This window comes from Rhamphochromis sp. 'chilingali', assembly GCF_963969265.1.
Source record: "Rhamphochromis sp. 'chilingali' genome assembly, chromosome: 17".
NCBI classification, from domain to species: domain Eukaryota; kingdom Metazoa; phylum Chordata; class Actinopteri; order Cichliformes; family Cichlidae; genus Rhamphochromis; species Rhamphochromis sp. 'chilingali'.
Window position 1 is genome coordinate 18697017 of NC_137944.1, and position 25452 is coordinate 18722468.

The 25452-nt window shown below is 40.5% G+C and overlaps 1 protein-coding gene across 1 annotated transcript; it reads right to left on the reverse strand.

Annotated features, from left to right (window-relative positions):
* Positions 1-294: 294 nt before the first annotated feature.
* On the reverse strand, positions 295-2699 carry LOC308384865 (uncharacterized protein). Its single transcript, XM_080863498.1, has 3 exons — positions 1969-2699; positions 1588-1870; positions 295-1455 (listed from the first exon to the last, which is right to left on the reverse strand). The coding sequence occupies exons 1-3, from the start codon at positions 2229-2231 to the stop codon at positions 802-804; spliced, it is 1200 nt and encodes a 399-aa protein (XP_080719624.1). The 5' UTR covers positions 2232-2699; the 3' UTR covers positions 295-801.
* Between the last annotated feature and the right edge of the window lie 22753 nt (positions 2700-25452).

Here is a 25452-nt window from a genome sequence, read left to right on the forward strand (position 1 = left end):
TGTCCTTGTCGTCCTCTTCATCCTACTTCTTCACCTCCACGTCCTCTTCCTCGGCCTCCTCTACTTCTCACTCTTTCTGCTCCCTCCATTGTACTCCGCACACACAGCTTACCTGTATTACAGTTTTTTACAGTCGCTAACAAGCGCCTACCCATACTTCAGATACTTTTTCTAAACTCTTAACACAGACCCACACCTACAAAACACAATTGGCCAAATGGATAATATCCTTCCCAAAAATACACTTTGTTAAATATATACTAACCCCTCATTTCAAAATTAGAACACATCTTTCTCTGCACACACTAACTGTACAAAAACACTATAAATCTGACTCAAAATGAAATTAGTCTGTCAAAGAATAACACTTGTTTTCACTTCACAAGGTACATGCAGTCAATCAAAGTACACCAGGTTTCAAAATACTGGCTATTATTGACATTACAAAAACTGCATAGACTTTTATGTTTCAGTTTCACAGGTATTTGCATGCGAAACATGCAATCCACCATATTGACACCAGAAATGTCTTGGTTGGTAACTGTATGTCCACATGTACAGTAATGTTCACATTCAAAAGCATTCCAGTAAAAAGCAAACAAGTTTTTGTTCCTTTACTGTTTACCACAGGAGGTACAGTAGAAACACGGTATGATAGGACAGAGAAAGTTTTACAGTATTGCTTACAGTGAACAAAATATCCATGAAACACACAAGAGCATTCTGAACAAAAAAACAACAGCAAAAAGCCAAGATAAAAAGGGGGGGGAGGGGGGCTAAAAAAAGGCAAAAAAGTTGCATCTAATCTCTGCGATCTTCAGGGTTAGGCCACATGTTTTCATCAACATCACATCTGATGTCAGCCAAGTCGATGCACCTGGGATAAAACCGCCTGGTATGTCGGATCCACCCTTGGCAATCGTCAACTGTGATGTCCCTGGAGCCAGCATCCATGGCTTCAAGGAGGGACATCTGGTCATGTGGCTGATGGTCATAAACCTTCCACCGCCATGCAGAAAAGAACTCCTCTATGGGGTTGAGGAAAGGTGAATAGGGTGGAAGGAAGAGACTCACCAGTCTTGGGTGGACTTCAAACCATGTTGTTATTGCTTGCGAGTGATGGAAAGCCACATTGTCCCAGGTAATTACAAAGGTCCTCATGTTTTCACCCTCCTGACCCTGCTCTGGAACCAGGCGCTGGTGGAGATCATTGAGAAAGGCAAGCAAGCGCTCTGTATTATAGGGTCCAACCTGACATTTGTGAAGGAGTAATCCTGCATTTGCAATTGCTGCACACATGGTAATGTTTGCCCCTCTCTGTCCTGGCACATCAACTGTGGCCCTTTTTCCAATTACATTCCGTCCACGTCGACGCCTTTTGGCCAGATTGAATCCTGCCTCATCGATGTATATGAATTCATGAGGGGCCTGGTTGGCCTCCAATTCCATAACTCTCTGAAACAAAGTTTATGTAAGTCATGTTAGTACTGTATACCATACTGTACTGTAACCTAGTATTGTGTAGGTTACCTACTTGCAAAGTGCAAAGCTTATAGAACTGGACATTGGATTGAATATACACTGTACCTGGACATATTGTCGTCGTAGCTCCTTGACCCTCTCACTGTTCCTCTCAAAGGGAACAGTGTAGAGCTGCTTCATCCGCACTCTATGTTTGGACAATGTCCGCGAAATGGTTGTGAGGCTGATTCTATCGATATTGTCGAATATCTCATGGTCCGCCACAATTCTGGTTTGTATTTCACGCAGTTTTATTGCATTATTTGCAGTAACCATTTCCACAATGGCAAGCTCCTGATCATTACTGAGGAGCTTTCCTCTTCCCCCAGAGGGTGGAAGACGTTGCATTCTTTAGAAAGACAGACAATTCAACATATGCATTACTGTATGACCATATTGACATGTCAAGTGAGAATAGGAACAATCCATGTAAAATGCAATACTTACCTGTTGGTTTGTTGAAAGGTGCGTATAATGGAGGCAACCGTTGACCGCCTCAAATTGGGCTGCACTCTTTCACCAGCCTCTCTTAGTGAAAGACCATGGTTGATTACATGGTCAATGATAGTGGCACGGATTTCATCACTGACTACTGTTCTTGCAGCCCTTGGAATGCCACCACCACGCATTCTTACACCTCTACCTTGCCCTCTCCTTGGGCCTGCTCTTCTCCCTGGGCCCCTTGCTCTTACTCTTCCTCGACCAGACATTACAGTGTTTGTCTTTTTTTTGTTTCCAAAAACATCACTCCTCAAGGTCTTGCCTTATAAACCCCACTGAGTCTAAGCCAGAATGGAAGAAGCTGTGGTTGGCCCAATTTACCCAACATAAATAAGCTGTGTCTCAATTATTCAGTTGTTTGTTTGTTTACAGCTGAGATATATTTTTGATATTGATATTGTTTTTGTACTGATATCATTGCAGGGGCAGAGGTTTTTATACTGTATCTACGGTTTGGAATATTGTTTTTGCTATTGTGGGATGTTGTGTGTTAACATTCGTAGATACTACAAGAACAGTCCATAGTTTTGTTGGGAGGTATAACTTGTCTGTTAAGAAAATGTAAGCATTGTGGAAATGTGTTCACTGACTGCATATTGGGTGAACACGACATGAAATGTGTGAATGGTATGGCCACAACAGACCGATCCTGTGCTAATTGTGTTTAGAGTTTTGTAAATGTGACAACTGTTTGGACAAACGCTTGTTAGCGACTGTAAAAAACTGTATAGTGCTTAGGCTGATTGCAAAGTGAACTAATTATCTAAAAAAGTTTTCACATGTGAAAGTGTGCCAGACAGTTGGCAAATTAGTGTTAATGATAGCCATACATGTGTATACTTTTGCTAGGAGTGTGTTGGAAATTTGGTAATTGAGTGTTGTGCAGTGAATTGTGCCTACAGTTTTGCAAAGTGTGTGTTACAAAATTGCAAACTGAGTGCAAAGCAGTTTTCGTGCTTTTAGTTTTGCAAACTCAGTGAGTGGTTTTGCTATAAGTCTGAATAGTTTTAGAGATTGTGCTACAGGAATCACAGTTAGGGTTTAAGCATTCAGAAAAAACTGTAAAAGGAGGCAGTGCTAGTGAGACTTGAGACATGTCCGGGTCTGTCTGTGTGCTTGCATAAATGCCCCCAAAGTAATACAATGTAGCTTGTATGGCTCTGGACTATCAGTCCATCCATTTCCCTGCACTTGTAGAACTTGTGGTTGTTATGAGGCCTATTTTTTCTTTGGCTTTTTAAACAAAACAGAAACTTTTATCCTCCTCCACTATCAAAAATCCTTTATTTGGCCCATCAACAACTGCTCAACAAATTTGTCTCTTTATTTGCTTGAATTTTTTCTCAAGAGTTATTGGAAATAAAACTTTTTTCCCTGCCGTATTGGAATTGGTTAAAAAAATTCTTTCATCTTTGCAGTTTCATTGTTCTTTAAATATAAGCAAAAACACAAACTACACAGACAAATATCGGTCTGCTCTGGGTGGAAATAAAACGATTTCTATGCTTCCCTGAAAAAGATACAAACACACTTTTCTCTGACTACAAAAGGCTGGCATCATTATCGGTATTGACAGATTTCAAAACATGCTAAAAAAATATTCATATCTACTTTCTATGCATTGGGTGCGATCCACAGCATTGCGGCAGCATTTTCTATGCATGGGTAACAGCCAGGAAGCAGTCTTTATTGTGGATGCATGCGCTCGAAGCAAAGAAAATTGCTCAGACTGAGTTGAGACCAAATGACAACATCACGGTCGAGTGTGGAAAATAAGTTTGGACTCCGAGCAGCAACAGCAACTTCAGGTCTGGGGAAACAAACAAACAAAAAACGGAGAACTCGAAACAGACATTATTTCTGGTATTTTCTGACTTGTTGATGCGGCCCAGTTAAAAAGTTGTAACTACAATAAAAACGTGCAAATTGTTGGGTATGCCTTTTTGCATTTTATGGGGGTAATTTGTTCTTTGCAGTAGCTACCCACTCACCCTCGCACCCCCCCTTCCCACACCCTCGACGCAGCTTGAAAATTGCTTCGTTTGAGCCTTTTGACTGAAAAATGCAACATCTCAAATAAATTGCCTCTTCATGTAAAAGGCTTGGTTTTGATTCTGACGCATGCAATCACATTAAGAGTGCACTACTTCCCACCTGTTCGGTCCACATTCAGGCTTGTCAATTTGGCAAATTTCAAAAGCCTGTTGATTTCAGCATAAGCAACCCCCCCCCCCCCCCATTTCCACCTCCACACCTACAGCTGAAAGAAAATTCCATACATGCATTTACAAATACATCAGTCAGAGATAATGCTTGTATAAGGGAAATATCCAGTCGTAGGTGTTTAAGGAAATGATAGGTGAAATTTATACAGATTGTGTGTTGATTGATACACTAAAAATAACTATTAACTAATAACAATTTGCTTAGATAAATCACTTTGTCTTCTTGGGGCTGAAGTTTTCAGTAAGTAATAATTACATTTAAAGTCATGGAATTAATGTAGAGTTCAAAGATTTTCTTCTATTGAATCTAAAAGACATTGATGCTTACTGTTTACACTATAGCTTGACTAAACATTTAATGATGATGTTATTTATGGAGAGATGTGCATACACAATGCTCATGCTGAGTTCACCAGTTTTTTTTCTTTCATTATTGAATCAATAGTCAATGCCAATCTGGTGCTTTTTGCCTTGCATTAGTCTAGAGTTGTAAATAAACCATCAAACTACATAATCACTGGACTGGCATTTATATAGCGCTACTCTTACCGAGCACTCTGAATGCTTTTAGGCGTTCATCTATTCACAAACACCTTTCACGCCTTCTGCCTGTCACACACTTACACACCTACATTTTTTTTCTTGCACATGTTTGCGTGAAAGCTCATTACCTGTATGAGCTGCAGTGCACGGTATTAGGTTTCTGGAAGTTTTGGTCAGGTGCATTCATAAAGAGCAGATCAGACTGGAATCCAACAAAGGCAAAGCTGCTGAAACTCTTTTGTTGTCTGGAGGGTCAAACTAGACTTTGACTTAGGTTTCAGCTTGGAAGGCTTTGGTTTGTTCAATTTAAGTAACAAATTCTGATCACAGTAGCTAAATAGTGAAATGCTTATAGGTGTGAATCCATAGATCTGGAAAAGACATCACTCTAAAAATGAAAGAATGCAGAATAGTCTAGGCACATACACGGGTGGAGTGAGGCATGTAACGTGTAGTTTCTCTGCTTATTCTTACCAGTACATCTAACCTATAGGACCATAGTGTCCTTGCAACCTCTTGTGTGATTACTTTACAGTTTTTGCTCGTTGCTTGAACACTATAAACCCATGCTTAGACTAAAGTAACACAACTTGAAGCTTTTGTTACCATACCCCAAACACATGTACCCATACCTTAAACAAAAGTGCTGCTTTGCACTCTGGTTGCAATTATGCAACACACTTACTCCTTTATGCAACACACATGGTCCTGCATACTACACTCTATTTCATACATAAGACACTTCGTTCAAAAATGAAATTTCAGGGTGCCATTTGGAAAACACATGTATCCAAAATACAAAACACATCGGGTAATTGCAACCACTCAAATATACACCTGAAGGCACTTACTTGCAAAACTGAACACCAATTAGCCAACCACAAAAAGCCCTCAGTTTAGCCAATTCAAGAACTTTGCAAGCATGGATGGAGGGAGAGCAAGAGGAAGAGGAGGAGGAGGTCAAAGAGGCCATGCACGGACCCATATTTCTGATGATATAAGAGCAACTTTGGTGGACCATGTCATCAACCACGGCCTGACTATGAGGGAAGCTGGGCAGAGAGTCCACCCACATCTAAGCCGCTTCACAGTGGCATCTGTAATAAGAAAATTCCGACTAGAAAACAGGTCTGTCTTCATCTCACTGCCTTCTACTCTACTCAGATGGTTTTCATAGTACTGTTCTACAGTTACCATATCAAGTGTACAGGGTATTGCAGGGTGCTAATGCTCCTTTTGCAGCCAAAGTGGTAGTTTCTGTGAAACATACCATGATTACTTATATTGAAGTACAGTGTTGTACAGTGGATGATACAGTATATACAGTGAAGTACTGTAAGAAAAATAAGCAAACCGATGACAATATGTGGTTGTATTTCTCTAGAATGACTCGAAGACCTTCTGGGGGAGGACGCCAACGCCTGTTCACACAACGGCAGGAACTTGCTGTTGTGGACCTAGTGAGGGCGGACAATGCCATCCGTCTCCACCAGCTACGACGGAAAATACTTGCAGACAGGCGAGTGTTCAGCAACATAGACCATGTGAGCATCACCACCATCAGACGCATCTTGGGTAAACACAGCATCACCATGAAGCAGCTCTACAGAGTCCCATTCGAGAGGAACAGTGACAGGGTCAAAGGACTTCGAGCTGAATATGTACGGGTACGTGTAACTGTCCCTTACATTTACAATAGAGTATTGGTGAAGTCCAGTAGCAGCTGAATATGTACCATATCAGTACCACATGGATCTATTCTGAGAGCTACACAGGTACCTGTGTGATGGGGTGAGGGTGCTGTATGTGTAGCACTGTAGTACAGTGATATGTTCCCCTTTTTTTCAGAGAATCTTGGCCATGGATGGAGCTGCACAGCCTCATGAATACATTTTCATTGATGAAGCTGGATTCGACCTGAGCAAAACAAGACGACGGGGTCGTAATGTAATTGGCCAAAGGGCAATTGTGCACGTCCCAGGGCAGCGTGGGGGAAACATCACATTATGTGCCGCCATATGCCTTCGAGGGCTTCTGCACCATCATGCAATACTGGGTCCATACAATAGCCAACACATACTCACATTTCTAGATGCTCTCCATGATATAGTTGTACAGAACAGACCAGATCAGCCCAGGTTTGTGGTGATATGGGATAATGTCAGTTTCCATCGGGCTGCTCTGGTCCAGGCCTGGTTCTCCAACCACAATCAATTTGAAGTGGTATACTTGCCCCCTTACTCACCATTTTTGAACCCTATAGAGGAATTTTTTTCGGCTTGGAGATGGCGTGTATATGACCGCCAACTACATGCCTGCATGCCTCTTCTGCAGGCAATGGAACAGGCCTGCGGCGACATTCAGGTGACAGCAATCCATGGATGGTTTTGACATGGAAGAGGATATTTTCCCCGGTGCCCAGCGGGAGAAGACGTTGCTTGCGATGTTGATGAGGTCCTGTGGCCAGACCCCAACAGACGGCGGGATCCATGAGCCCACGTATGCACAATTGTCATGATTTTTTGTTTACAGTATAGTGTTTTTTCTATTACTGTATTATGGGGTTTTTTTTGTTTTGGTTTTTTTTGCTTTATCTGAATTCATGGTACTGCAATGTACAATATTGAGTAGGTCTATTTGCTTTTTTGGTTGTTTGCAAATGTGTCTCCTGAAAATATGCCTTCTGAATGAACAATGGAAATCAAAGACTGCAGTGCTTTATATAAAGTAGACTAGTGTGTTCCTCCTGCTCTGTAAGTGTTTGCATATGATGCAAGTATGTGTCATTTTGTCAACAGAGTTACATTTTGACAAAGGAATGTTAGGTTTTGATAGCAGAGTTTAGGTTTTGAGAGTAGAGTTTCAATTTGGTGCAGATGTGAATGGTATATTTCCCAGTGTTGTGTCATGTTTACTTGTGTTTAGGGTTTTGGCACAATGAGCAAAGTTTTGCAAAATGTGTTCAGGCAACGGGCAAAAACTGTAACTCTGCTCTTTCTTCATCACTCTCTAATTCTCCACCTTCAATGGCATCTTATTTCCCTGTCCTCTCTGCCTCCCCTCCTGCGCTCTCTCTGATACACAAATACTACAACAGCTGGAAGTGGAATGCTTCATCCAGACTTGGCCAGCCACCAACTTTCTCCCTCTGCTATTTTAAGCTCCTGCCTCCTTTTCTCTCTGTTTCTCTCTCAATTTAGTGGAAAGTATAACAGACACTGACAGATGTTGAATCCCCGCTTTAGTCCTTATCCCCCTCTCTCTCTTTGACTCTCTTCTTTCCCCTTGCTCTCTGTTTTATTGGTGAAAATTTGTGCAACAGCCATTGACACAGATGTTGAATGTTGTTCACAGGACCCAATTGTCGCTCCCCCTTTCACTCACCCTCTTTCTCTCTCTCTCCCTCTCTCAGTCTGCACCTGTGCAGAGTTGGTGCCAAGCTCCTGTTGAGTCTTAATGGGAGGTCCAAACATTCCCAGAGCTTAGCTCATGAAAGCAAATCTTCCATTATTATACACTGTATTATGGGCTGGGGCAGCCCTGTTTGGAGAGTGACCAACAACTAAATGCTAAAGTGCTTGCTCAGAGGGAATCACTGGTTTTTGCTATGTAATGTTGTAATATCTCCAACTTAAATTGTAAAGCGATGACAAATAACTGTTGTAAAAATGATTTTATATAAATATAAGTGGAGTTAAATAAAATGATGCAAAAGCATGCAAATATATACAAAGATGAAAATGGACACACACTTTTGAGCCTGAATTATGCACAGCTTTTTATCTCTCCATATTGCAATGCAAACCATGCAAACGTTTGCACTGATGTAAGTGAAGCTGGTGCTCCTGATGCTATCAGCTGTGCGGCTAAAGGTTTGTTACCAAAAACACCATCTCAAGCTGATAAGCTACATTTATCGAAGAAAAAGAGTCATGTATAAATCCAAACTCTAGATTTCGGTGCTCCTGAACGTATGTGTATGTATCTCAAGACAACATGATATGGAGCATTTCAGTTGCCAAGTTACACTGACTCTGTTTAAAGAATCGTTTTAATGCTGCCTTGTGTTTTGCAATAGTTGTGTTAAAGCTTACATTGTTGAATATTCTATGTCTTGTGAATTTCACCCCCAATACAGCTTTTTTCCATTTAGTCTAGCAGGAGACTCCTTGTTTCCTGAAGCCACCTCAGACCTTTGCACATGATTTAGAAAATCCGTGGGAATGAGCTGCAAATCTAGCAGGACTGTACAAGTGCAATACAAATCAAGAGCACAGATTTACACCTGCTAAGGGTGCTTGGTAAGGTGTTGGGTGAGTACTTGGCATTCATTCTCTCAAATGTAGTCACTACAATATTATACTAGGAGAACAGATGTTACACTGGAAAACTGTGATGTTTGGTGAAACAGGAGTCCTGAAATGCAGGAGTCCAATAAAAAACATTTCCTGTCAAAATATTGTTATATACAATGAAATTTATAGAAGACACGTTTGTGTTTAAAACATCAATCAGTGATTATTCTATTGATTTAGAATTTACATGTGATCTTTATCTTACTTTTTCTGAACACATCTGAAAATTACCTAACAAATGTATCCCGACAGGCAAATGGTTCAAAGTGTTTATCAGAAGGATTTTAAGGTACTGATGTGCATTTGCTCCTGTTACAGTTAGCTGGAATTTTTCATTTACTTTTCTTCTTCCTTTTTGACCAGTGATTTATTGGCTTTTTTTCCCATCCGAATGCCTAGCGAAGCTTTAAAAAGAAGCAATTATGACATTTCTCAGTGTGACATTTTTTTTTAAATCTTTGAGATATAATTGGAATAACTTCACATTCACTACTCACACAAAAAAACACTGGAACGACATAGCAATTAAAGAGAGAAAAGTCTTCTCAAAGGGTCTACAGAGTTGACAAAATACATCTAATGGGGACATAAAACTATACTGTAGAAAAAAATGTCTTGATGCTTTAGAGTTTATAGTGAAAAGTTAGGTTAGATGGGAACTTTTCAACTTGTGTGCTGTCTTATTAATATGAAACGTGATAACTTACTTGTGAAATTCATCTGGTTTAGCAAAGATTTTAAGAAGTTCTATTTAAATCCCCGGAAATTTGGTTTTAACTTCTCAAGTATACCCAGATTTTTTGCAAAATTTTATCATTTTTAAAACCGACTGAATTGTTTACTGACTGCACAGTTCAGCTTTATCAAGACTGAGGTTGGATGACATATAACTATTAAACCCCACCCAATTTATATATGTTTAAACTCAACCAAGAATATTAACAAAAAAGCAAGTTGTGTCTCTGTGTTTTTGTAAACAAAGATCATCTTTTTGATAAGCCCTAAAACTATAAATCGATGCATTTCACAAGCTCATCTGCTGTTTTTTCATGTTGTGAAATATTTGGTTAGCAGCATTGGAAACACTACAAACTGAATTCCTCCGCGGATGACTCACGATGGCCTTCGTCTTCTACAGGTAATGGCCGTTTGATGTGAGAAACTCTTAAATAACTAACACACGGGCGTAAAAAAGAAGAGACACATAACTATGAAGGAAAAGGCAAGAGAGATGGCACTAGCTTGAGATGAAAATGAGCAAACTGCAATGTGTGTATAGCAAGAGAAGGAGAGATCAGGTGTAAGACGGAGGAAGGGAAGGATGGAGGGGAGCGAGATAACTGAAAATGAGTGTGAAACAGATCGGAGGCTGTGTGCAGAAGCAGCAGATGGACTGGGGAGCAGCAGAGCGAGGCGGAGGAACACAGCCTTTGTTCTCCCTAATGCCGGTCTTTTTTGTCTTACTGTTTCCCTACCTTGCTGTCTGTCTCCCTGCTGGTTGGTTGATTTAGAAATGTTTTAACTCTCACCAGCAATGTTCTTTTACACTCATGTCTTCCCTTCATTCGTTTACTGCTAATTCCAAACTCCGCTTCCTCTCTTCCTGTCTCTTCTTGTTACATTTCCTTTTCCATGTCCTTAGTTCTCATCTCTCTCATCTCATCTGACTATTCTCCTTTTCCTTTTATACCAGTTTTCATTCATTTCCTTTCTTCCTATTAAACTTGTCCTCTCCTGCTTTGACCTCACAATTACCTTTCTAATTTACTCCTTGTCTTGCTTCATCCTCCTCCTATACCTCCACAGCACTTAAAGTCCCCGGGGAACTTGTATATCGCACATCTCTCCAGCTTTTTCATGTGTTTCTCTCTCCCTTTTCTCTCTGCCAATAGCCCAGATGTTACAGCACATGCCATTACACTTACACACCATTAGTCCTAATATCTCACTGGGGCAAAAGCACGCTCATGGCAAAGCTCTTCTGTGACAGCTCTTTTCAAATGGTAACAGGCACATGTACACACACACACACACACACACACACACACACACACACACACACACACACACACACACACACACACACACACACACACACACACACACACACACGTAGAAACACAGAGTGGAAATACTAAGGTGTTGCTTTCACCTTAATGTTTACCAGTCATGACAACATTGCTGGTATCACGTCACCTAGTGATTCTATGTGTCTGTGTTGGTGTGATCCAATCTTCAGCTGGTCGCCACTTTCAAATTCTTAATATCAAGGCAACATTTTTAAAATTGATGGATATTATTTCTGTTTTTGCAGTGGATCGAGTTATTTTTTGCCATGATTTGTTGATGCTCTGAAGTTGCCTTTTCAAATGAAATTCTCTTGAAAGTTGAAGTCACATTTATAATTTTATATCTGAAGTGTGGTATGTGTGTACGTTTGATTCTGTCTGAGGCACCCTCCAAAGATCACCACAGCTCTCCTCACAGCAGGGTAGCGCAGCCTCATGCTGTGAACAAAGGACTAGGAGAAGACTGTATTTGTGTGTGTGTATGTGTGTGTGTGCACGCGCATGTGTGGGTGTATGTGTGACTGCACACATAACCCTATATCCTCAGGGCTGACTGCTGCCTAGCCTCTACTCTCTCACCATCCATCTCTACCTCTGTGTGTGCGTGAGTGTGTGTACGCGCGTGCGCACTGATGCTATCATCATATTAACATAGATGACAATCTGGCGCGAAGGTGCTGATCAAAGATAAATTTCCCTCCCTGGCTCGCCTCCCGTTAATTACGCCATCTGTGTAGGAACGCAGCGTCCTGAGTGTGGGGGAGGCCGATCCGTCAAATGCTCCAGCTCTCCAGCGCCGACAGGAATTCACCAGAGACTGATTGCCTCCAACTCTCAGATAGGTTACGCACACATGGCCGCGAGGGCACACACATTCTGTGCTCAGTATCCAAAGTGTTTTAGTATTGTAAAACCTCAAACCCATCTCACACATGCAAACACTGATACATGTGTATACAGGCAACCCTTTGCTCACCTCTCACCACCAATCACACTAATTTCAGCACCTCTTGTACAGAATTGAACTCAAATCTCAAATGACAAGTTGCCATTTGGCTACTGTAGAGAGGCTTAGTCAGAAACTGGTGATACAGTACCAACAGCAACAGCTATGCATTTACAATAAAAAAAAAACTTAAAAGGTAATAGAGAAAATAATTTTCAGAAACAGTATGGAGGGTAATATTTTCACCTTGTGAAACTACTTGTATTATCATGGCAAAATGTGGCCCATGACATCTCTTATGGTGTTCCACAAGGCAGTTTTCTGGGCCTGTTACTTTTCTTATTGTACCTGCTGCCCTTTGACAACCTTATCAGACAGTATAACATTCATTCAAAATAGATACGCAGATGATAAGCAGCTATATGTTTCTGTAGAGACAGATGATACTGTGTTTAATTTAAATTAACATATAGATGACTTCAAACATTTTATAAGTTAATGAAAGAAAATAGAAATTCTCTTAATTTAATTCAATTACATTTTTCAGACGAATGTTTAATAATATGTTTTTATGCTTTTGAGGACCTTTGAACCTCTTTATATGATATTGGGCTATACAAATAAAATACAGAACAGTGTGCAAACTGCAAATCATAAAGAAGTAACGTCAATCATTTTTATTGTGACTTTCCTTTTTTCTAATTGCAAAGAATATACTTGTTCCACAGAACTTTACCCGCTGCAGAGAACTATTCTGAAGTCATGGCCAGTGTGCTCGCTCAGGACCATATTGTTAAATGTGTCACCCCACTAGGCTTTTTGCCTCTTTATTCTCCAGTTATTCTGACTGAGATAGTGTCTTACTACCAACTGGTTTAGAGTAATAATTTACTGCTGCATTTAGTGTTTCTCTTTTAGCTTGTCTCGGTTGTATTTAAGTCAAGACCACCACAGTCAAAAGAAGATTGCTATTCTCATCTCCATTAATTCATATTTTGTAGCAAAGATCTGTTCTGAAATCTCCGCAGTCTTCCATGATCAAATAGCTGGAAAGCTAGAGCTGATGAGAGCAGTGATAAGACCCCTGTACAAAACAGATGAAGCATGAGTGACAACAGTGAATATGAGAGTAATTTAATCAAAACAGATGAGATGAAGGGCTGGGGTGGGTTGCAAAGCAGCTTGCGTGTGCATATGAATTTTAGCAACATCAAAGCAGTTTCACTAGTGCCCCCAATACGATTTACAAGCTGGATGTGTAGAAGAATCTCAGCTGACACACTAGCTGATCCAGACTGACCCTAAGATCAGCTGATCTGATCTGAGGACATGTCTAAACACTATGCTTGATATGATGGTTCTATGAATCCATCATATCTGAAAAATTCTTCTCCTGAGCTAGACATAGATTTAAAGTGGGCATATTTATCAGACGTTAAACCAGACGTTATACGTTTTGTCACACAACTTTTGTTCAGAGTCAACACGTTGAGCTCGTGAGCAACTATAAACAGAATTGTGTGTCTGAACTTGAAAAGTGACTTCATCCTCTCAGAAACTACCTTCCTGAATAGTTCTTGAAGCAGGAGACAACAGCATTGTAACTAAGGTAGACTTGTGATGTAATCTTGGCACTCTGTAAAAGTGTGAATTAGTTGTGGTATGTTGTCCATTCAACTCTGAAAGAAAATAGAACGTTACAAGTGGGAAACGCAACAATAATGGTAATAAAGGTGTCTCTGATAAAGTAAATAAGGAGTATAAAAATACGAGATGGAATCCTGTCTGCTGATTGAAGATACAGCTGTACCCAATCATGTTATTGTATTCATTTGTATTCAGGATGAGAGTAATCCTATCAGTGACTAACAAGATAATTGTATTACTGTCTTTATAAGGGTAACCTGAAATGCCATTCCCAAATGGCTGGTTACTAAGTGCTTTAATTGACAAAGGTACATCCACTGAAAAACAAAGAGGGTCCTCATCACATTGAAATATTACAAAATGTAGTTAAAACACTGAAAACTGGGAGGCCTTATAACCAATTTTCTACCAGTATCAAGTTTTCCAATGGCAGCATAAACGTGCAGTATACCAGTACTATGAGGAGTTCAGTTTCTCCAGAGAAAGGGCGACACAGTGGGGATGGATGCCCCATGCCACAGCAGCCAGATGTGTGGGGTGCGCTTTACGAGGGGGCACTCAGCACAATGTGCCACACAACGGCGAGCCACACGCCATTAATCTCCTTCCACTGGGATGCCTTGAATGCTGCTATACTTTAAGAGTCCTCCATCCCCCCCTCTTTCCTCCACCCTTCTTTCCTTATTGCCTCCACGCTCCCATCACTCCATCAATCCTCCCATCTGTTATGCTTTAAACTGGCAACTTTTCTATTACTTCACACTTTTCAAAATTAAATTGCAAGCTTCCACATGTGCAAATATTCAGTCACTTCAGCATCCATCCATCCATCCATCCATCCATCCAGCCATCCAGCCACCCGTAATCTAATTTTGCTGCCTTTTGCCCTCTTCTGAATCTCCGATCTTCTCCTCTTCCCCTCCTCCAGCTCTCCCACTAGTCAAATGAAGCAGTCACAGCTGCGGAGCCATTTCACGGGGGGCCGCACTGATCACACCATTACGATTATTGACTACATTAAGCAAAGAAGTGGGAGGGGGCGGGGAGGTGTGGGGTGGTTGTAACATTGACCACAGAGCTGCATGATCAATATACCCTTTGAGGGAGAGAGGGAGATGAAAGAGTAAACCTAAGATTTAATGCGCAAATAGTTTAACTTTGGCATCCTAATGGGACAGATAAACAGATTGTAACTATGAGTGAAAACATCTAGGGGACTGTCATGCATGTACACTTGGGAAAGTAAAGGTGTGCTCTCAATTTCTAAAGATTCCTTTTTAAAAATGAAAAGTGCATCCTTTGAATCCAGAGGTCAGATAAACTGAATGAGCTGCAACCATCGAGGCAAAACAAACACAAATGCCCGCTTTGCTTAAAACACGGCTTCTAAAAGAATGCTTACATCTTCACTGATTAATTAGTATATTCACCACACTCTGGAGTCCTTGGAGACATTGTTGGACAACCAACGTTGGTTTATGTGCAGGGCGTGAAGCATTGATGTGCACTCTACACTCGTTAAAGCATTTGATCCACACCAGAATCAAGGTCATCATTAAAATTTCAAAGACTTCAAAGCGGTATAAAGTCGTAAGTACTGTGCAAATTGACCATTAAGAGAAAAAAAATTTAGTTTGGCATCTTGAAAATTCTCTTTCATCCCTTGAATCATTTTCATGTGATCAATCTATTGCGGCAAGGCTTTGTGGGGGGAAAAAATCTATGAAGCAAAAACAACCACAGTGCACTGGGAAGCCAAAGTAGATCAGGGGTGTAAGTTTTGTTCAGTGATGTATTTTCAAAGTGAACCAGCCTCAACTCTTTTTTTTATATAAAATATATTTCACTCTATTAGTATTTTTAAGCTTTATTTGAGAGTTTTCTATATTTTGAATAGGAAAAATAAATCTTAACATTGCTTAAGTAAAACAAGTGAACTTGAAGGCGTGTGTCTGTGCTCCATTATTCTTCAAGCAGTTGTGTTTATGATTATGGTGCACTTTCAGGTCCCAGAACCCATTCATGAGTGCCAGGCCCTCCCAGGATCCTCCTGGAGCTTTCCCAGATGGCTTGCAGAACTCCTACCCATATCTGGACTGGCATCGCTGCCAGGTCTGCGTTTGCTTGCAGGGCATACAGACAGGGGACTTGGCACATCATTTTCTCTCAGGACAAAGGCGCAACTTTTGGAGGTCATCTGAATGTTCTTGGACCAGCTGTACTTGTACCAAACTGGGAGTTTGCATGCCAGTTTCAAAGATCTGGCAAGACTAGGAGCATTTAAAAACTTGTACTTTATAAAGAAAATAAGCTTACAGTCATATACCATTAAACAGTATAAAGGTACAATCAGCGGCATCTTGAGACACTAAAAGAAGACGATTTATTGTATTAGTTATTATAGCAGTACAAGTGAAATACAGATGAAAACTGTGTATTATATTTGGATAAAAGGCAAATAATGAATCCATAGGAAAAAAAAGTTGTAGTCATGATGAATAATGAGATAATTAAATTACCTAGAGTCAGAGAGACGAAACAAAATAACTGATTTCCTAAATGTGCCATCGTGATAGCTGCTGTACAGAATTATGAAAGGAAAGAAGTGAAAATCCCTCTTTGAGCTACACTTAACTACAAATAGATTCCATATGCTCAAGCATGCTAGCTGATTGCTAAATTGATAGCTTTCAAGTGAATTAAGGTAAACAAGAAGTTTTTAGTATCAAATCAGCAGTAAAACCTCTTGTGACATCAATGTGCCTCTCAGTGGTCACTTGTCTTGAAAGCTATAAACCACGCTGTCTTCATTGAGTCTTTGGTTGGTTTTTGGGGGTTGTTAGCAGAGTTGTTTTTAACTCCAATGTGGTGTCATGAGAAAATGGAGAGAGATGAAGATTGGAGAGATGAAGATAGGGAGGAGAATTAAATGATACGGAAATTAGAGTAGGCGTAAATGACTCTGTGAGGGTGAAGGACAGAATAAATTGGATTGGACTGATTCTGGAGCCAGCAGATAAAATCCAGCAGGGATAAAAGGAGAGTCGCATAGAATAAGATGTGCATGTTTTTGTGTGTGTGTGTGTATATATATACTCTTCCTTTTTTCTCACTCATAATATAATTTTGCAATATAATGAGTGAGAGAAAAGAAAGTGAGAAAAAACCCTGAGCTGAATGTAAATAAAAGGAATTGAACTTGCAGCCTTTTGCCTCCACAGACACATGTACATACCTATGCAAATACAAGAATTCCCTCACATCTTGGCACGCTGCTCATCTTTCTTTGTTGTAATGTTTTCAAGTTATTTTTCTGTTAGGAGGTTGGAAGTCAGGAAGTTGTGCATGTAAGTTGTGCAGGATTCTGTCACAGATCCAAGGTGTACCACACCTCTCAACATGACAGCTTGGATAGAAGAAGAAAAAGCAGATGAAAATCACTGGATGGATGCAGTGGACGCTTAGCACTGCTTCTTCACAGGAAAAGGATGCTTAGTTTTATTGTACGTGTGCTGTGCAGTTCACTGCGAGCTCCAGTTTCTCCAGCCATAAAAAACATGCTATGTTAATGCTGCTTGTCTTGGTCTCCTGACTCTCCCCAAAGAGATCCTGAATCTTAAAGAGTTTTGCTTCCTGTTTAAATAAAAGTTTTTTAAAAATAGTCATGTTGCCATTTCTGCGACCCTGGCTGCCCTACTAGTTCCTCCAGCTGGAAAGACTGAGTCTTAAGCTATGTTTCAACTGCACCTGTTTCAGTAACTAAATAAAATCTTATGTCTTCGTGTCTATGCCTCTTTCTAGAAAAGGAGGAACCAAAAATGTAAACTGAAAGCTGGATAGCAGAAACCACAAGAAACTGATAAATTGGTGGGAAGAAAGGACAAAAAACAAACAAAAAACACACACACCTACATAAAATGAGTACGAGAGAGCACCCCAGAGAGGTCCAGATCAAGGAAGATACTGAAAGAGCATCCAGGGACAAACTGAAAGGGAAGCCCTTAGGTGTGTGAGGGCACAGAGTTTTTGCAGGGGTTAATCCTTTTCCCCCCAGAGAGCCCACAACCCATAGCAGAGACAGACAGATTTACCCCAACCCATGCAGCCAAAGGGCTGTTCAATTAAACTTCTGATAGGAGAGAGTAAAGGAAGCGAGAGTGAGTGCAGGGTGTGTGGAGTGTGTTTTACAAAGAGGTGGCTGGTGGCACAGACTTAAAGAAGTATGGATCAAGTAGCTACTGTTTTTATCAAGAGCGCTTGAACTTTTAACTTCTTCTAGGTCAAAGATTGTTGTTATAGTTTGACCCCTGGTGTTCCTGTAGCGGATGGACAGAATCCTTCGTATGTAAATGAAGAAACACGGCATGTTTTTCCCCCAGCATCCATTTAACAATATGTCTGTTAGTTTTCTTCATTACTTCGCTTGTTTTCTGGTAACTGAGATCAGGCCCAAGTTGGTTCCAAATGGATTAACTAGCTCTGGTAATGTAGTGTGCACAAAAGATTGCTGAGAACAATGTGTGTGACAGAGAATGTGAACTGTGAAAAATGACACAGGCATTTCAGCCACTGTTGCTTGTCAATTTGTGGCATATCATGCTGTGGGAAATGTTTGTGTTCTTGTGTCTGTTAGAGTCAACATTTTACAAAGAGTCTAATTACTCCCGTCTACATTCATTTCAAGTCTATTCAACATGCATGAACTAAATTTATACAGCTGAGGCCCAGGTGGGCTTTTTCTTTTTCTTTTTTTAATCAAATGCATAAAAACCTTGAGTGTGCATTGCATGCAATATTCTACATATGATATGTACAGTGCTGTGAAAAGGTCTTGAGCTTCTACTTGTTTCTTTGTTTGGAAAATATGTGCAGCAGTTTATTGAAGTGGAAATACAGCGTCTAAGGTGAAAACAGAGTTTGTACAATTCTAATGAGCTTGAAATCACTGTTTGGTGTGTAATTTGTATAAGTAGTCTTAGGAATAGTTCTCCAGGCCTCTTGAAGGACATCCAAAGCTGTTGTTTGGGTGTTGGGTAACTTTTTGTATTGTTCTCTGTCAAGATGATCCCACACTGCTTCAACAATGTTGAGCTCCGGGCTCTGAAGATGCCAATCCATGATTGATAGTTTTCTATTGTGTGTTTTTTCTGCATTGGCACCGTGTTTGGGATCATTGTCACGCTCGTTATCATGCTGAAAAATGAAGCTGCTGCCAACCATACACTTTCCAGATGGTACTGCATGGTGGATCAAAATCAGATGGTGTAAGGTCTTTGCTGGATCTCTTTTTTTGTTTTTTTGTTTTCTTAAGGACATGACTATCAAATGCTGTCCATCTACTATAGATGCATCATCCATGTTTCCAGTTTCCTCAACATTTTTAAGGACATACTGCACATGTAACTAAAGAAATGGGGACAAAGTCTGTGTTTTTGTGACAGACTTCTAGTAATAATGTGCGACATGGTTCCTTATTAAGTTATCTCTTATGTGTGTTTATTAAGAGCCTTAACAAAAACACAAAAAACAAAAAGCATTCCTCTGAAAGAGGTCAGGTACAAGGACTGGGCTGAAAATGAGTGAAAAAGCAGCCAATGTCCAAAAATAGATTTGACAGACCCTCTGAAAGAATGGAAAACTATTGCTCAAGACCACTTTAAAAAAAGTCTGACTGCTTGGAAGTGAAATATAGAGAAATGACAGGCAGCAATTTTTTGGCATAACTGTTTGATACTTATTCTATTTACTCCTGAGTTGAAAGTCTTTTTATACATTTTGTACCACAGCATTTGATGTGAAGGGGAATAACATATTTAATAAAACATAATATAGGTTGCACACCAGTGAACCACAGTATGAACCCTTGTTGAAAAGTTGGCATGAAGTCAAAGTCAGATGACCTCTGTGCCTCCTGTTAAAAGCTGCAAGTTCTCTAACTTACCCCAAGGTACCGAGACCTCCAGAGCGAAACGAAAGACGTGCCTGGTGAGCTGCTTTAATTACTTCTCTACCTCCCTCGCTGCTAATACCTTTTTTTTATTAGGTCTGATCTGATTCATATGCATAGTGCAGACATAATTTTGATTTGAAATTCTTTCTTATCTACAGTTGGTGGGACTACCACTGCATGACTGCATCCAAAATCAATTACCTTGCATGGTCTCCTAGCGAGCATTTGGCGAGGAACAGAGTGGCACAGTGTGCAGCCTCTATCACAAACTTCTAACCTTAAAGACAATGTTGTTTTCTTGCTTTGAAGGACATCTCTGATAATGGAATGATGTAGTGTTTTATGGATGAGGAGACTCTTTTATCAATTCAAACATCCCCTCATTTGAAAGCTGGTTAGAAGAACTGATTGTCATGTCATTCAGCTTGGAACAGAGACAACAGATGAATGCAAAATGTGACTTCTAAAGCCACAAGTTGCTATCCTTGCCTACTGACTCCACAAAAGAACTGCAGGGTGAAAAAAAGCAGTCTCTTTTCCACACACGCCAACGCCAGCCGCTGCCTGACAGGCTAGCAGAATCTCAAAATCATTTCTAAGTGCATGAGGGTAACACCTGTGTTAAACAAACATCCCCAAAGATGTTTGGCTATTCATTTGCAGCAACTTCTCGTTATGGATCCATTATGGAAAGCGCCCAATGCACCGGAGTGTAATGACACAGGCGATGCTTGCTGTAAAACAGTGGCATATGGCTAAACTACACAACATTAAACATTTTGGAGACTGTGCCTCCCTGGTGCCTAAATAGCACAGCGCTTTGGCAAATAAACCATTACGCAGTGTGAATGACTTATGGACTCACATGCCAAGCTGAGCTTCATTTTACTGAGACAAACAAAGCGACACATAAAATGAGAGCAATCTGCATTATAAACTCATGCAAATGTACACAAATGCCACATGTGAGTAAACCTAATATAAAAATATTTCGACAATATATAATTACAGCAAATGCACATGTTCAGATTTATAAACATTGTATTTATGAATGCATGTGTGTGAATCATCCAAAATTCATTATTGCTTCGCTTTTGTTTTTAGAGAAATTCTTCAGAATAAAGCTCAGTTGTCTCCTTAAGACTCTTCCATATAGAAAGAGTTCCCCTTATTGCTTTGTAGCTTACAGTATATTGCTAATTTCCATTCTAGGCTTTGGTTGTCTAGGTAACCCCCTTGCAGTGTTGGTATAATATGTTCCGAAGTAACGTGTTACTCGTATAAACTCAGTAGTCGCATTACAATTACAATCATATCTTTACTTGCATTCTTCAGGATCTTCACTTATGCGCGACAGGTCGATCGAAAGTGGAAAACAACATCAAACACACTCTTTTCTTCCTGCACACTCGCGCTACAGCTAGCTGATTTTCCAGATTAATTAAAAAGTGTTTCAAACTGTTAAATCGAAGTTGTACTGTCAGCCTCATCGGTTTTGTACCCGTGATGTATATTGAAATAATGTTGGAATGATGAATAAAAAATGAACTGAACTTCAATGGAATTTCAATTATGAAATTTCACTGAATCAGTGTTGAAGTCTGAAATGGATTTTTACTCACTTTTGCACCGTCAGCAAACATCGGAACCACGACCGATGATCAACAGCAGTTCAGTGGTTTTTCAACTTGAATTCAGCTGGCTCAGTGTCGAATTCTGACATTGACTCTTGATCATTTTGCACCTTCAGTGAGTATTTTATTTTTATTGCACTAAACGACATGAGCACAAATCCCTGCAGGACAGAAACTGCTGCATCATGCTGCTAACACGACATCTGCTCTTTGCGAGCATCTCCTTAGGTAGCATGCTAACACAAAGCTAGCAAAGAACCCTGAGTGACAAATGGTGGGTTTCAGTCTATTTTGCAAAGTAATGCAAAAGTAATGTAACGAGTAGTTTAACAAATTGCTTTCTCCAGCAAATAATTAAGTCATTTTCCAAATTACTTTAAGAAAAGTAACAAGCAATGTTATTTCCCATCCAATTATATGTCAGTTACCATTATCCTGCGCTTTCATTGGTTGTTCCTGAGATTCAAGAGTAAGCACCTGTGTGGTCTGCAGTTATTTGCCAATGTTTAGAAATGAATCATAAAATTATTTGACAATTTCAGAAGAATTCAACAATTCCATCTCTACTATTTTCTCCTCTTTGTACTCTGCTTTATCGAGCGGTAGGCAGAGCCCTCGTCCAAGCCCTGACTTGTCCCCCTGCAAACTCTTTCTTTCTTCCTCTTGGTCATTGCTCAAAACGCGTGAACACCTTTGAGCACTGCAAAATCGAAAGTTTTATACATTCAACCTCAGCATTTTCTTTACCATAACAGCCTAGGAAAACAACAATATAACCCCACCAGCATGCACTTGATGGAGCTATTTTACACTCTGATAATTTCTTTTTCAGTCCAGTGAGAACAAATTGCCTTTGGCTTCAGACTTCATTACAACCATTTAACAATGCAGCCCATGCCAGTGCACTCCGACTGCCACAGTCAGACAAAGAAAGGACTATATCATCTTCAAAAAACAAAGGAGCATCCCTGAGTCCTCATGGGTATTTACATGTCACAGTAGTGCTAACATAAAGTCTGATTGCTGCACCTAAAGCCTAAAATATGTCATTAGGCTTCTGAAGATACACATAAACATACAAGTGTGGCGACACAAAGACATGGAGACTGATGGTAATCATCAGCTTATATCACTACTGGCCCCACAGCCTGCATCTGCATCTACCTTTCTGTGCCTGGCATGTAAACCGCCTCAGTCATGCAGTTGTAGCCATTTCTGTGTGATTGATGTGAGTGCTTAGCTGGGCAACAGAGGTCACACTGCCTGGGAGATTGTTGTAGCCTTACCTGCTCCTCTTTATTTATTTATTTTAACTTCTCATTTCTGTTTCTTTCCCTCTCTCTCCCTTGCTCTCTCTCTCCCCACCTGGAGTGTCATGAACCCTCTCCACACTCCACCACCTAATTATATCCTGGACGTGTAAATGTATTCATATTCATGAAGGCACAGATGCTAAATTAACTGTGGCAGGGACACGTCGCACTGTGCCGACTGCACAATCTGCTTCCTCCACTTACAGAAAGGAGGGAGGGAGGAAAGGGGTGTTGTAGCTGGAGGAGAGAACACTGAGGAGGAGAAAGAGAGTTAAACAAAGAAGAGAAGAAAAGGAGAAGAAGCGTGATTAAAAAACCCCAAAAACATAGCAGGCAGCGAGGAGGGTATGGGGCTGTGGGTCCAGAGAATAATGGAGAAGTGAATGGTAAATGGTAAATGGTAAATGGCCTGTATTTATATAGCGCTTTACTAGTCCCTAAGGACCCCAAAGCGCTTTACATATCCAGTCATCCACCCATTCACACACACATTCACACACTGGTGATGGCAAGCTACATTGTAGCCACAGCCACCCTGGGGCGCACTGACAGAGGCGAGGCTGCCGGACACTGGCGCCACCGGGCCCTCTGACCATAGAAGGAGAACAAAAAAGCCATAGTTGGCTTTAGCAGCATCAGAAGGTAGCAGCCATGGCTGTGGCTCAGCAAAGTCACTTATTAAACCTCAGCAGTCACCATCGCTGATCCTTTTGAATGCCCCCGCCAGGCCGCTGCCATCCTGGAGCGAGCACGCTCAGGTGGTCACATGGGCCTTGGTGGCGATAAGTGACAAATCAAAAAGCCAGAGTGCATAAAAACTTGGAGCTGGCGGCGGCAGAACGGCGCGTGGGGAACTCAGGGGCAGATGGAAGGAGGTGCAGCGGTGCGCAGCGAACAGATGGCCGCTCCAAACTTGATATATGAAATTAATAACGTTTCTCAAATAGAATTCAGAAACAGGAATACATTACCTGAATTTTAATAACTCTTTTCTTTTTTTTCTTTGTGAAGAGTGGGGGTAGAGAGACACATTTGCATGTCAATGAAATATGTGGTGGTAAACAAATAAGCAATGTGTCCAGTCCTGATGGCTGTTTTTCTTCTCCTCCTATGGAAAAGCGGGTAAATGATGACACTGGTGTTGTTGACAAAAAATAGCCCAGCGGTCATGCAGTATACATCTGTTATTATTCACAGAGCTCAAACCTAAATGTTACTTTATGCTGCTTTTGTGCTTAATCCCAGAATACTTAATAAAATAGATGCATATTGAAATGAACTCTTTTCTCCATTGCTTAAAAGGCTGAAAAATCACCTCTTAGCTAATGTTGACTTGCTAACTCTTCTAGTCAAAGTCTTTCATTCAATTCAGAAAACAAGTTTTTGTGAGAGGTTTTCGCTCCTTCGACAAAGGATGTTAGTAACTGTCTCTCCTATTTGCTCCTTCCAAAAACAGAGCCATGCATATTCAGAGACCTGCGGTATTATGCTATCCTGACACAGTGGTTGTTCAAGGGCAGAGTTTATTCAGTTACATATAGTAGGTTTTTCTCTATGCTGAGCTCAGTAAGACTGCGAAGAAAGAAAAACTGCAGTGATATTAAATCATCCAGTAAAGTCACCTTAAAGCTAAATCAAGATTTTACTCTCACGTTCAAAGCCCTCAATGATTTGGTACCCCCATATCTATCTTTCAGACCTCCTTCGTCCTAACATCCCTTCCCACGTTCCCTGCTCAGCTTCAGCTGCTCTCTCCTGACAGCCCCTCTCTTCACACGTAACACCGCGGAGGCCAGAGCCTCGTCTTTAGAACTTATTACCACTTCACCTTCATCAAATAGGCTCTTTGACACAAATCAAAACGCATTTGTTTCAACCAGCTAATATTCATGTTATTCCTGGGTTTTAAATCTCTTTTAATGTTGTTCCAAATTTTATGTTGCAACTTGGCCTTGAGTGCTTTGAAAGCCAACCAACAAATGAGAAAAATTACCCATCTGATTAAGACGAGTGAAAAAAGTTGTCCCCTCTTCTTTAATTTCCCTTTTCATTCAATGGGGATATGTCCTAACAGTATTTGTAGATGATATAAAAAATTGGTAATATGAATTATACAGTGGATTTTTTATTTTTAGGAAGTAGTGCATATTGTGCCGTGTACTGTACAGCAAATTTGTATCCCTTGGCAAATGTCCAAAGACTCCCAGGAAATTTAATCTCCCATTACTGAAATCCAACAAGTTAAAGGAACATTTAAAAAAATTAAAAAAAAGAACAATAATATTTCAATGCAATTTTTAGATAGTAAGATGAGGTGTTCTGTGCTATGATCTTGGGTTTTTCTGCGAATATGAAACTCCAGCCAGCTGTTTGTTACTGTAGCTTGTATCCACTCTCTATGTTTGTACAATGTACGATGAATAGATGAAGTAGGACACGTGCAATGGAGCAGGACTCTGAACTTTTGTGCTAGCAGAAGCAGCTGCTTTAACCATCTCACGTCTTCTTATTTCTAACTGTTAGAGTAACAACTGAGCCAGGAATCCACAACTCAGTAATGCCAGGGTAAGACTTGAGAGCTGTGCAAATCGCTAACGTTTCAGCTCGTTGAAAGCGGTCGGGCAGAGCAGTAAGAGCAAATAACTGGTGGCAAGCAAAGAAAAATTACTTTTTAAATGTTTGCTAGCAGACTTGTGTGTTTTCTCAGCCTCAAAATGAGGCTATGTGTCCAGGGAATTGTGGGACCCA

Excerpts from the sequence above, each read along its gene's own strand:
- LOC308384865 (XM_080863498.1), bottom strand. The coding sequence starts at position 2,231 with ATGTCTGGTCGAGGAAGAGTAAGAGCAAGGGGCCCAGGGAGAAGAGCA. Across the intron at positions 1,871-1,968 it reads ACCTTTCAACAAACCAACAG|AATGCAACGTCTTCCACCCT; the intron begins GTAAGTATTGCA and ends GTCTTTCTAAAG. Across the intron at positions 1,456-1,587 it reads TACGACGACAATATGTCCAG|AGAGTTATGGAATTGGAGGC; the intron begins GTACAGTGTATA and ends ACTTTGTTTCAG.